Here is a 14,543-nt window from a genome sequence, read left to right as displayed (position 1 = left end):
AACCTAAGGGCAGGAAGACAAGCAAAGCTAGAGCATACTGGCTGTCCTTCCTAAGCACTCAGGGTTCATCCCTGTCAACTCTGCCAGTAAGTAATGTTAACACAGAGGACCAATGTTTATTGACTAGTCAATAAATCCTCTGTAACTAGGATTTGAGAGAACTTCTATTAGGAATGAGTGGGTTTTCATGGTTGTTTAGTTTGTTTTATCAGGTCAGTGCTCAAAGTCCTCAGCAGAGGTTTGAGGGAACCTAGGATGATTCAAGCTAACACATTCACAAGAATATAGGAGATCCTTTGCGGTGTTAGTTGGGAGGTCTGAGCAGTCTATGGGGCATCTGGTAGTGGAGCAACATTTATCCCTAGTATACAAATGGACTTTGGGAGCCCATTCCACACAGAGGGATACTCCCTTAGCCTAGACACGTGGGGGAGGGCCTGGGCCCTCCTCCAAATGAAGTAACAGACTTTGAAGACTCCCCATGTAAGGCCTCACCCTACCTGAGGAGCAGAATGCGGGTTGGAGGAGGGTTGGTGGGGGAAAGAGGGAGGACGGGAAGGTTAGAGAACTGGGATATGTAAAACAAGCTTCTAATTAAATATAATATATATACATGTGTATATATATATATAGTCTATAGATAGATATAGATGTATACAGATATAGATATCACTTCATCACTTCTTTGGAGAACTTTTCCTGCTGGATGCCAACAAATGTATACAGGCCGAGAGACAGATCTTCTCAGCTTCTCTGATCACACAGCCACTGTCCCCGGATTCCCTGCAGTGACAAAGCACCCTGGATGTGCTGCCTCTGTTCACTTTCTTTACCCAGTTTTCCATGGTTCAGGTTCATGTTTTCTGCCTTTTTTCACTTGGCTACCTTTCCTCACCTTCAAACCCCGTATGTCTACTCACGTTCTCCATGGAGTCATGATGGCAAGTCCATCTCTCATGTTAAAACTCATCCCCCAGTCCTTCAACACCCATGCTGCAGGAAACAGTACTAGTGCACGTATCACTTACCAAGTGTGGCCAACGAAACCAAAATGAATGAGCTACTGGTACTCTCACACCTCAGAACACCCTGGGTCAGGTAAACTTCCATTCTTCAGGCGGGTGAGGGGACATGGCAAGGACCATATACAGCCAAGAAGCATGGCTGAATTGACACTTTAAGAGCTGGGGGAAGGCCACTGCCAACCTGGCTCGAGCGATTAGATTAGATTCTAACTCCAGGATATGACTTAATTTAGGAAACAAACTACATATACAATGATTCGTAATTATGCCTCATTTATTTTACTTTAAAGCCAAGCATCCATGGGGCAGTTAACTCACAAAACTGATACGCTTTAGTATGATCATAAATGAGCAGGCAGCTTATCGAACTGTCTCCTTTGTAGATGTGAGAGTTGGTCACAGCAAAAGTCCAGAGTCCCAGATGACTAAGATGTCCAAAGAAGAAAAAGACATCGAGTAAGCCGTGTTAATGCACTGCCGCTTCCTGACTCTGCTGTGTTTGACACAATGTCGCCGGACACCAGGTCCCCGTCGAAGCTCTACAAGGGGCAGTTGTAAAGTTACCACCTTCCCCATCCATCATCTTCTCCAATCTAACAAGTAAATCCCCAGAGACTCATGACTTGGAAATGGATATAAGAAGTACATATAATTTTCCATGTCAGAGTGACTTTAACTGAGTGTATAATCAAAGCCACAGATCTTTCATTATACTATTATTACACTATTATTCTCGTAACAAGATGGCATTGTGTATGATTGATATAGAAAAGTATGTTTTTAGAGTCCAACAGTTTGAATCTCATCGCATTAATATTTCTTTGTTTTGTTTGTTTGTTTTTTAGATAGGGCCTATTGTATTGCTTTGGAGTCTGTCTTGGAACCTGCTCAGTAGACAAGGCTGGCCTCGAACTCACAGAGATCTGCCTGCCTCTGCCTCCCCAGTGCTGGTAGTAAAGGTGCCATCATCACCCAGGCACATTGATATTTCTAATAACAGTTCTTGATGATGCATACAGAGACTGAGAGATTTGGACAGAATTATACTACTGGTAATTGTTGTATCTTCATATTTTTGCTTTTTTTTTCCAACCTGTTTTACATAAAAGATATAGACCTAACAGGGTGTGTTTGGGCATGGCAGTAACCTAGGATTGTGTTCCACCTGTGAAATTAGTTATACTACGTGAATTGTCCCTGAGCTCACGTCCATCTCTATTACACATTTGTTGGCCGTCCTAACCCAGCGTACAGTCTTGTTTCTCAAGGAAAAGGCTTATCCATACCATAACCAATATTTCCAGCACACAAGCAATAGTTGCTGAGATCTAGACTGAATCACGGATTCTTGGACTGCCCTTGGATATTGACACCAAGGTCTTGCTTCTCCCTTGTTGCTGCATTTGTGTGAGCTCTGTTTTTCTTCTTGAGCCACAGCTAACAGAAAGACTTCCCAGCCTCACATTTTCCTTTCCAGAGTTAAGAAGCATTTTCTTCTTCGTGTTCCACATAACTTCCATTTTGCCCATTTTTCTTGTTCTTGGTCATTTTACTTTCTTGGATTTTGTTTGATTTGGTCGACTCTCAGTAGCCCTCTACTTCGAGATTTTTCACTCTAACACTTTTCATTCTTTCTTACCCTCTTATCTCCTTTCTTCTTACGTGTGTTAACTCTAGTTTTATCTGCACTGTAAGACAACGGTGCTTGCTTTTTTGTTTGTTTGTTTTCACTAAAACTAAGTACAGTATCACACCTCACCAAGAATGCCAAGTTGAGGAGGAAAGAAGTTTTGTGTCTGTCTGTCATGGGCAGCCTGTCATTTTTCATGAATATTTATAAGTTGTAACATCTGTAGTCAGCCTGTATGCAGAACGCACTGAATCAAGCATGTTGAGAGAACATGGTGAAACATTCTAAGAAGACAGAAGCTGTTTCAGAGCAACTGACTCACTCACCCAGTTAGACAAACCTCTGCTCCGCTTGGATGAAATAGTGAAGGTTAACATAGGCAAGTGTGACCAAAGTATCACCAAGAACTTCCATTATTTTAGTCTCTCTATATTATCCTACCTACAATCTCATAAAGCTAGCATGCACCAGGACTCCATGCTTGCCTCTCACATAAAACAGGAAAATGCACTCTTAGCAGAAGGCTGATTGGGCTGTTCTAGGACATGTATATTTTTCTGAATCAATTACTGTGGAAGGGAAGCAAGGCCCAGCCATCTGCTAACCCTAGTCCATTCACTCCCCAGCTAGAGTTGTCTACTAGGAACCACATGGTCTTAGAGAGAGAGCAAAGAGGAAGGCAACTCTGCTGCAAAGCTAGCCAACAAATGGCCACTGCACAGGGCAAAATCCTGTGCCCAGAGTGCAAAATAGACAGCAGCAATTTAAATACTACATGCTCTCTTTCCATGCGACTGTTTTGAGAATCATAAGACTGTAACATTGAATAAGGATTTATTTTATGAAAACAGAGATTTCCAACTTTTTTTTAATCAGCTTTTCTAGTTTCCTTTCTGAGAGTACTAGTCAAAACAGAATTGTCTACTGTTGTTGTTAAGCAGTAACAACGATAGAGGACTATTTTCTATTAGCACTAATTCATTATTTGATAAACAAAGATGTTCTGGGGCGGAAACTCGCTAAAACAAAACAAAACAAAAAAAAAAAAAAAAAAAAAAAAAAAAAAAAAAAAAAACAATTACTGTGGTTGGGCAAGGCAATATGTCCCTGTAGTTCATGCAGTGTGGAAACTGAGGCAGGGGGACTGACTACCTTTAGCTTTAGGCCAGCCCACAGTGTAGAGGGAGACAATCTCAAAAAATAAACAAACAAACAAGAAAGAAAGAAAGAAAAAAACAGATGACCAACAGGTGATTATTTTATATTAAAAATAAGGAGCTAAGTTTAAAGAAGTCTAGTAAAAGCCCTGTTTTAAAACTGAAAACAAACAAACAGAAAGCTCATTTCTTGGGTGGAAGACTGTGGGTTTTGTGTTCCGGTCTTAGAACCTTACTGAAATACTACATAAGGTGATTATGAAAGTCAGGGTCAGGGCAGCAATAACAAAATGCCCATAAGAGGTATCTGCACAGTGTTGTGGGAATGCAGAGACAGTGAGGGCCATTTCTTACATAGCTGTAAAGTCGTGACTAATAATCATACTCAAGTCTTCAAATACTGTCAGGTTTTACCCTGAAGTCAAAGGCCTGTGTGTGTGTGTGTGTGTGTGTGTGTGTGTGTGTGTTCTCTAGAGCTTCTGGCTGTCTGTTTCAAAAGTCATTTTCCTCAATAACTGGAATACTTTTCCCAGTGCTGAAAGGGAAAAAGAGGAAATAGGACATCATCCGCAAGAATGAGTCATCAGCCACTGCAGCTCTTCCAAGTCCAGGCCTCACCCTGTCTGCAGGCCTTCAAAAAGCAAGGGCTATCTTTTAATGACATACATAAATCCCATTCTGGCTGGTGGAAAGCATAATTAGTTCTGGCCTTTTCATGCTCAATGAAACACCTTGCACACACGGCGGTGGATGTGCTAGCTTCTTGTGTGTGCTAAGACATGGGATGCCTAGCAACCCTGTTCAACTTCCCCTGCTCTATGACACACTGGTCTGAGCACTGCTGTTCTGTCTTCAAACTATATCTCCAGAAAATTCATCCAGCCACCTGTATGAATAGTTCGCCTAACTTTCCAAACTGTGGAATGTTTTGGTTTTCAAATTCTTGGCAGCAGAAAGAATTTTTGTCTTCATTGTGGCTGCTCTGGAAGGGTATTGAACACACACACACACACACACACACACACACACACACACACACAGAGAGAGAGAGAGGCAGGCACAGTAATCTGGTAGACACAGCTGCTCAATGTTATTTCCTTCATTAGAATTTTCCTTATTTTAGCGACTATTTAGATGCTGTGTTACAGAGGCCCTTTCTCCATGGATAATCTCAAAATGTAAATTTTCAAGGTTCCATTTCAAATCACAATAACAAAATGAGTAGCACTTTAATACACAGAATTTAACTGGATATTTTGCCTTGAAGTCTTACCCCTTTTATAGTATTTTAGCCTCCTCTGGGGAGTTTGAAAGCAAAGGAGTTCCTACAGTTACAAACGCAGCTTCCTTGTTTTAGCTTTAATTTTAGATGGTCCACAGAATGGCTGATAATAAAGTACAGAATTCCACGCACCTCTTTAGGGGTAACCCCAGGCATGCGGATATCCAGTGCAAAATCTGTCGAATCAATAGGAGTTATAGGTCTGGTGGTTCCAAGGCATTCATTGGGAAACGATCTGGTGGTCTCTTTAAACCTGAAGAAGACGATTTGAACAGCCTTTAACACTGGAGTAATTGGAAGGGCAGAGGTAAATCCTATGACCTTAAGTTTAAGGATTACTAATGTAGATCCAATAAGAACTAGAATGCGACAACTGTAACAACCCTGACACCTATAGTCACCTCATTGTCCATGAACAACATAGAGCCAGTTTGCAAGCAAAACACAATCAAAGCAACTAAGCAGGGCACACTTAAAAGTTCAGCTCAATGAAAGCCTGTGATACATATTTACTTCTACTTAATGAAGATGTTATATCATTCTCACACACAAGCGGATTTTCTAGTGGTAGGACTGTGACCTGTGACCCAGTAACATTGTGTGAGCCAGGAGGATTCAACAGTACTAACCAGAAACAAACAACAAAACATCCCTAACCACAATCTTGCTAAGTACAATTAAGTGAGGAAGAAATAAGGACTGCGGTGTGAATTACAAATGTACAAGTACATAAATATTTCATATGGTAATTACGAGGTGCGTGTATACAGCTCCATATTTCCTAGAGAGCTATTATAGCCAACGAGCTCTCCACCACCGATCTATCTCGATATTTTATTCCTCCAGCTGTTATATACAGGAAGGCATTCAAGTCTAAACAACTACAGGGTAGTTTCTGAGATTATTTCCCCAAGAGGGAGCGATTAGTTCTGGAAGTCTCAACTTGTAATTGAAGTTCCGAAAGCCAGGGTATCAGCTTGGCTACAGGTCGATGGGTGGGCTTTATCGGCCGGCGAGGGGCACTTCAGGAGAACTCAGAGAGTAAAATTCCAAATCGTCTCGGGTAGAGAAAACCAGCCTTGTAGAGATTTTTTTTCTCAAGGACCCTGCATATTATATTTGTAGAGAGCAGGCACAGAAACCACCCCAGCCACGTTCCTCCCGTGAAAGGAAACCAAGAAGCTGAACAGCACGCACCTCTTAAAGACAGAAAGTGGGCTTCTGAAGGCCACGCAGCTGCCTTGCAGGGCGAGCAGCAGCAGCAGCAGCAGCAGCCTCCGGCTGCGGGCGCGTCCGGCCATGTCCGAGCTGGGGCCGGGGCAGCGTGCAGCAGCCGGGCCGGCGGGAGGCAGGGCTGGCGGCCACCGCTACTTCATGGTCCCGGGCGACGGACGACGCGCGGCCAGCCGGTCCGCTTGGTCTGGTCCGGGTGCGTGGGAAGCGGCGCTGGAGTCCGCTCCGCCCGCGGGGAGCCGCCCGCCCTCCAGAGCGCCCTGAGCCGGTGCTCTGGCTGGCTGCTGGCCGTGCGTGCGTGCGAGGTCCTTATCGCTCGCAATGACAGGGGCTGTGAGGGCTATCGCGCAGACCCGCGTCAGTCATCATTCGGAACCTGCAAAAATAGAAGCCGATAATGGATGACTAACACATTACAGCATTTGTCCTCAGCAAATCCCAGCCGAGGTTCTTTAATACACGAGGAGTTTCACAAGCTTGCGCCCAAGCCTGGGGAAAATGCTGGTCTGTTGATGCTTTTCTCCAGCCTTGCGATAAGCCCCCTGCGACTTCATAGACCCCTGCCCTGCCTCACCTTGCTCTTCCTCCCCAACACCCACTCCGGGATTGTTTTTGTTTTATTTTATTTTATTGTTGTTTTGATTTTTACCTATCTCTTCCCTCTTAGTTCCCCTCATATCCACCCCACTCTATGGGTTGCATTGCACACACACACACACACACACACACACACACAGACACACACACACGCTCCAGACCTCCGTTCGATGTAAACAAAGTTATTCACTCAATCACTGACTAAGGCACAAGGAATACATCAGGGGGCCAAGACAAAGCACTTAGAGACAGACCATAAGAATCGGGCAGAAAAGACAGAACAAAGGCTTTTCATGTATATGCACCTCAGGGCTACAGATGGGAAGAAAAAGAGAGATACCTCCTCCTTGCACAAGCATTTCTGTATAAGTAATTTCCCAAGTTCTCAACATTACTTTAAAACAGACTAAAACTCAACAGTTCACATGATGCATGGTTGGCAAATGACCATTAAAAATCTGGCTTCTAATGAACAATGCAACAATTTCTTTCTGATAAAGGCTTGCATTCCTAAAGATGTTCTATCCTAAATAAAGTTTAGAAACTGATCACAGAATTAGAAAAGGGTAGGGAGCCATCCTCCAAGTGAAATATATCTAGAAAGCTTACGGAGAGGTGAAGGAAGGATACTGCAAGACTATGGCAGCCTTTTAAGCTGAATTTTTTTTATCAAAAGAAAATTAACAACCTTAAAAGAAGGTTCTAGATCAAGATCCTCTTATGTTTCCTCTTCCTCTCCACACACTTCCTCCCCCTCCACCAGGTATGATACTGCCCTGAGGAAAGGGACACACACAGCTGTCTTCCAAGCTAAGCCTGAAACTCTACTATGTCACTATGGAAGGCAAGAATACAACCCTACAGGCCAGACTCCCAGGACCAGATGATGGGAGCCATAATTATGTTCAATAAAAGTTTACAGTCTACCTTCAGCAAATACCACCTCTCTTACAGAAAAAGAGGTATGCGTCTGAATATTTCTGGCTAGTGGGATAGTCACAATCATATCTTTGTCCCCTACACTGTGGTGGTCTCCCCCAACCCCCTTTCCTTTCCCAAGTGTCTAAGTTAGTGTGCATTTTCCCTAGGGGCTTTCAGGCTTAGGGAAAATATCCCTCTCTTGTCTGCAGAAGCCACTTAGAAAAAGTGTGACATAAAGCTCAACTAGGCTAAACTCTGAGATAATCATGCTTTGACTTCACCAGTTGCCCTGAACGCTTGCCAGATTATGTATTAAATCTGAAAATGATAGTAGGCAATAGTGTAAAACATATCATCGTGAAAATAACTTCAATAAAATAGAGTTCTAAGTATTTATTTAAAGCCATAATTATAAATATGGCTCAGAGAATACCAAATCAGTTGATTTGATGAACAAATAACAATACGTATAACAAAAGTCAGGGGTTGTGGGGGTGGCAGAGGCTTTGTTGTATGTACAGCTTATGTTGAGCAAGCTGGGGGCTCTGAGTTCAGTTGGTAGTACCAAAAAAAAAAAAAAAAAAAAAAAAGAATGCTCATTAAATAACTTACACATTCTCCACAATAATATGTTTGAGTCTAAACTGCCCTCTAGGTATCATGGTATAGTGAAGCTAAGCCGTGTGTGTGTGTGTGTGTGTGTGTGTGTGTGTATAAAACCGAGAAAAAGACCACTAACTCTAAACTGAACAATATTCATCATGACCAGCACTATCTAAGTTAAACACCTCACACCAAATATAAACAAACTACAGTTTAATATCCAACTACCTCAGGGATACTTAAGGCTCACCAGCACCAAGGATCATGGGTGATTTACGTAAGCAACGACATATGTAAAAGACCGATGATGTTTGTTTGAACTCGGCCTTTGGTTCCCTGTTTGAGATGAACAACAAACCCCCTCAGCTCTGTCCTTATTCTGGGTAAAGGAAACGGTCTCCTGGGGGTGGGGGGTGTTGGTGTTGAAGGCTGTGCCATTGTCTTCGCTCCCAACCAAGTACAGTCTTGTCATGTGACAACATAGAGTATTCCCCGAAGCTCTCTTATCAAAAGTATGTATGTTAAGAAGAATTCCATTTCACTCAGAACAGCATTCAAGGACAGTCATTGTTATGGCTGCCAAGGAAGCTTGGTATTAAACAAAACACTTGAAAACAAAGTTATTATTAAAATTCTGTAAAAGGAGCAAACCCTTAAGCACCAGCCTTGGAAATAAAATTCCACTTAACTGTCTGACTGATTTTGTTTCCTTTGATGTCCCTAAACCACCCACTTACAAAAAAGAGAATTAAAGATATGGATAGAAGCAAGGATGACTTCTGTAACCATAAATACAATGCCTTTTATTACAGAAATGAAAGCTAATTGTGATTCTTAAAGCCTTTTAAAGATGGAATACAAATTGTAATACAGAAAATAAATATGCTTAACCACTACAATCTAATTTTTATTTCATAATTCCTATTAATATAATATTCAGATTTTTGTCTCAAGATTTTAACAATTCAAATTATATATTCCTGAGATGATGCATTTATTTACTCAAAAATATTTAATTGCGTACATTTCACAAGACATTATTATATACATTTGGGTTTATAAGATGACTAAGACCAAAAAGAGAAAATGACTTATTAAGGAAATAAGAATCTCACACAACTAAAGGAAGAAACACTCTTAGAGAGACCATTAAAAGAGACTCGGGGATCTGAGAAACAGAGGCATCGTCAAGATGAAAGTAAACGAAAAGCTTAACCTCATCTTCAACAGAAGGCATAGCCTGGGCATGCCTGGTACAGGGGACAGCAGGAACAAAAGGCCCAGATGGGGCAGAGGACATGATGTGTTTAAGGAACAGTAATAAAAGCTCTGTCTCCGGGAGATAGCAAGCCAGGGTACACCATTTTATCTGCAATACAAAGCACATATACTGTTTATAACTCCATTATTTCACTGAGCAAGGATGATTTATAGTTCATGCCTGTATGGGTATTAATTCAAGAAGCAGATCACTAGGTAGTAAGTCGGGGCTGCACTGGAGGTCCATAAAACTGAGATCCTAGAGAGTGCTGGTCACTCTCAATACTTTCAATTAACAAAGAAAGAAGAAAAAGGAAATCCCTGAAATCTGTGGTTGAAGACTCACGGAAACATGCTGACTAATTGAATGTTCATGGGTTAATGTAGTCAAGTGAGAGAGATTAGTGTGGCTACTTGGAAACTGAAGGAAAAAGGTCTGGTGTTCAGCTCTGAGTGGGCAAAAGTCTCTCTGCGCCTCGGTTTCTTCGTCAACAGAAACGATCACACCACCTACTTCATAAGAGCTATTCCAGGAATACGTGAATTAATCTCCTAAGGACAGAGCCAAGTATATACTAAATGCTTGCAATTATTGCTCCTCCAAATACATATCCAGGCCCATAATGCCGAGGACAGTGATAATCAAACCGATAAATTCCTACTCATAAAAAGTACCTTCTAGTGTGGGGGAAAATAGCTATAAAATTATTAATTTCATCTACTTTCAATGACATTGTATGAGGCTTCCTAGAATGACATGACTAACATACTAAAGGATGCATATCCTTTCACACAGCAACTTGATTTCTGAGCATTTATTCTTGAACGAAACCTAAACGATGACACAAAAATGTCAACAAAGATATTTAATAGCATTGTTCAAACTAACAAAGAACTAGTTTTTTTTTCTTTTTTTAATAATAGCATTGCAAACAACTTAAATGTGTATCAAAAGCAGACTGGTAATTTGTTTTAGCTAAAACTTAGAAAAATCATATATGAGGAATCCCTTTTAAAAAGACACTTCTTTTTAAAACCAAGAGCACAATCCAGTTTTCACTTTGCATAACCAAATATTTTATGAATATTGTAGGAATGTCCCAATTATAGTAAAAATAATCTTTTTTTTTCTAAAACCATTGAACAGGAAGTTATTGACCTGATGCTTCAACACTCCAAGATACTTTGGGAGATTTCAGCTTTAAAATAAGAACATCTGGGCTTCTGAGATGCCTCATCTAGTGAAGGCACTTGCAGAAAGCCTGGAGAAGCTCAATCCCCAAGACCCACATGGAGAAATCCTGCCCTCCACATGCATACCCACACATATGCCTACATACATACACATGACAAATAAATGATAATTCAACTTAAAAACGTTAAAGTGCATCCTATTTCATGGCTAGCAATTAGTGCTAGATAGTAGCAGATAAATACCTCCACTCTGTGACCTTCTTTTAAAGGCTGTGTGGGCATCCCTACTAAACGGCAGCTGGCTTCTGCCAGGGTAGTCTTTTATGACTGTACCATAATGTGTCAAATGGATCTATACTATACCATCCTATTGGCCACACAGATGAGCTCCACCCCTGGAAGCTTTTACTAGATGGCAAGAGGATTTTGTCCTGTTAAGGCCATGTGATGTTGTCCCTTTAATTCTGGTGGTCTTTCCACCTCGGTGTCTACTGTGCTGTTTACTAGTTTCCCTTTTAATTAATGCTTTTGGTAGAGAGATAATTTTGATTCTACAGGTATTCAATTTTTCATCAGACTTTCAGCTTATTCTACTTATTACACCACAATGGGCTCATGGTGCCCAGTTTTGCTCAATGGGTTTTAATCACTCACTATCTTTATGCATATTTCATCAGTGCTAACATTGTCCCAGTTGTAGCCCTTTAAAGCTATCTTTCTATCCCTTTGTTATTTGCCCAGGATGCTTGGAATACTAGAGCTTTCCCTTCTGCATCCAATTTGGTCTTTGTTGACATCCCCAAATGGACTTTTCACTCTATTTAGATTGTGATAGTGCCATATGATTGATGTGAATCTGAACTGCCCTCCGAAGTCCCCATGACAATGATCAGTGGCCAGTTTGGCCCTACTGGAAGGTGGCAGGACCTCACCTTTAAGAGGTAAAGTCTAAATGGTGTCTCACTGCACGCATTTGGAGGCTATAAGGAAAGGCTCCACGTCTTTTCTCTTTCAGTCCTGTGTTCCCAGGCATGAAGTAATTGGCCATGCCCTACAACACTCCTGAGAGGTCTCAGTACAGGCCCAAAAGTAATGAGGAAACTTACTGTCTACTGATGCCTGTCACCGTGCAAAGTGATTATCTCAAGTACCTGATACACTGACCGAAAGCTGATAGAAACACCATGTCACCAATCCAACCACATCCATTCACACTTCCTCAGTTGTGTACAGCTTGCTGCTGCCCTACACCGTTATCTGAATGTCTACCCTGCTCTGCTCCTACCTAAGGACTTCAAGAATGGAAAAGAAGAAAAGTTAATTTTGATAAAGCAAATTATAGAAAGCAAATGCATGTATTTTAAAAGCAGAGATACTCTAATTTAAACTATTGTATTTCAGCTGGGTGGTGGAGGTGGCACATGCCTCTTATCCCAGCATCTCTGTAAGTTCGAGGCCAGCCCAGTCCACAGAATGAGCAGAATAAGTTCCAGGACAATTAGGGCTGTTATATAGAGAAAGCCAGTCTCAAACAAACAAACAAAAAACAAAGCCAAAACCAACCAAACAAAAAAACGAATCAACAAAAAAACAAAACCTATTGTATTTCAAGTAGTGTTTTTAAATGAGGGGTGAGGAGGTATCCCATTCTGTGGATATGCTTTTGTAAAAATAAATTTAAATTTAATTTTCATCAACTAGGTTTCTTTTGTAACTACAAGAAAACAGAGATATATGTGCCTCTAATAATATATTTTGTTGAATGAGGTTCTTCAGATTTCAATTAATAGGTTATTAGAGTTAGGTAATGTTCAGGGAAAACAACAACAGACTTTTCTTGGTACAGCGTAAATATTATGGTGGATATACATCTGTGGCCCAGTGTCCCTACAGCCCAGAACCATTAACATTTGGGCTGAAGAGTCCTCTGATGTGCAAAGCTGCCCTGTGTATCACCAGATGTTTCTTCACAGCCTTGGCCCTCACCCACTAGAAGCCAGAAGTACTCCTTTGAGCTGTGGCAACCAAAAATGTCAACAGACACTGTCAAATGTCATCTGTAGGATAAATAAGCCTGCCTGAGAATTTCTGTTGTAGTTCATTATGACAAAGCTCAATTCGTTAACAAATGCAGTGTCATTTCTTTCTAATACACAGAAAAGCCTAAAATGTGTTAATGAATATAGAACTTCTAAAGAATTTAAAAACAACAGAAAAATTAACATTTGTTTCCATATTACCGCATTGAATTCTGACTTCGAAGTTTGGGTTGTCACTCCTCTCTTGTAGAGGAGAGATTTAAGGCTCAGGAAAATTAATTTCCTGTTTTAATTATATAGTGGTAGAGCTTGAACTCTAATCCTGACTTTTGGGCTTTGACATCTATGCTTTTAACTCATATCATGTGATAGGAAACAGACCCTTCACATTTACAAAGGATGTTCTCTTTGAATGTAATAAATAAGCAAATCCCTGAATATGGTTTTCTTATAAAAATCATCATGATCAATGTTTATCGAGCAATTATTATATGCAGGTCCTCTGTGAGAAGCACCTTATAGCATTTTAGTTCATCATAATTCTCAGTGTAGCTCTACAAAGTTTGTGTGGCCACTCCTGATTTACAGGAGTGGAAACTGGCAGTTCTGCTCAGTGTAGACCACCAGGATATAAGCACACTTCAACCTATTGACCACTCAGCTGTACAATGAAAACTAGCCTTCCACCCATTCCCTTACACCTTACAGCCATTGCTCATTTAGCTAACACAGTGGGAAGCAAGGTAAATGACCATACTTCAAATTTGATGCAAAAGTAGATTATGTTTGGCTTACAGGGGTCTTCTCAACTGCTCCCAAAATCAGGGTAATTGGTTCACAATTTCACATCATAGGATTTCCATGACAACAACCATCTGTGCCAAGCAGTCTTTTCTTTTAGTCAGGCTGGCAACCAGGATTGCCACAGCCTCCACTACTCCCTACCTGCTCTCAGACCTTATAGTCAGGAGTTGTTTTCCCTGTCCTTCAGCATGGATACGAAATCAAAATGGTTGTCTTTTCATCTGCTTTTTTGATATATATAAAGTGGGATATATATATCCCACTTTCTAGCTGAGATCTTAAAATCACTTATGTTATGATCACTGATGCTTAGAGTTCTTTTTTCTATGTAGGAAGGGAAAATTCACCCTAGGCATAGCATGAAGTTTGCCATCTACAAATGCTAACTCATTCCGGTTCTCATTTCTTATCAAGACATCAGACTGGTGGCATTGTATACGCTTGCATTTGAGAGTCACATCTTTTAACTTGTTGCCACTCTGAAATAGTCTTTGCTTGCAAGTCACAATGGGTTTGGTATCTGTTAGACTGTATATGCACGGAAAAGCATTAGCAGCGTCTGATGATGTCACAGAAGTGGCACTAGCCTGGGTATCGTCCGCATCTGTCCACCAGGTAGCTTACTGAGTTATACGTATAGAATGTAGTTTTAGAAATGTAAGAACAATTCTCCAGCTATCACATCACTTCCATTTTAAACAATATCCCTGTTGAATCAATAGACAAGCTGTTAACTCTCTTTTCACAGCAATTTAGTACAGAGATTTCTGGACTAAGTGATTTCTTCCCTAACTCAAG

At 41.0% G+C, this 14,543-nt stretch overlaps 1 protein-coding gene across 9 annotated transcripts in view; it reads right to left on the bottom strand.

Moving 5' to 3' along the window:
- Positions 1-14,543, bottom strand: part of Pam (peptidylglycine alpha-amidating monooxygenase) — a 256,160-nt gene that overhangs the window by 143,880 nt on the left and 97,737 nt on the right. For all 9 annotated transcript variants that reach the window (XM_051190860.1, XM_051190861.1, XM_051190863.1 and 6 more), the window contains exons 2-3: positions 6,292-6,703; positions 5,227-5,347 (exon numbers count right to left, since the gene is read on the bottom strand). In XM_051190860.1, coding sequence (XP_051046817.1) covers positions 5,227-5,347; positions 6,292-6,395 — 225 coding nt within the window. In that variant the 5' untranslated portion in view covers positions 6,396-6,703. The remainder of the gene's footprint in view (positions 1-5,226; positions 5,348-6,291; positions 6,704-14,543) is intronic.

The sequence above is a fragment of the Phodopus roborovskii genome, unplaced genomic scaffold (assembly GCF_943737965.1).
Source record: "Phodopus roborovskii unplaced genomic scaffold, PHOROB, whole genome shotgun sequence".
NCBI lineage: Eukaryota > Metazoa > Chordata > Mammalia > Rodentia > Cricetidae > Phodopus > Phodopus roborovskii.
The sequence above is the reverse complement of the archived record's forward strand: the minus strand, read 5'-3'. Positions and strand labels throughout refer to the sequence as shown.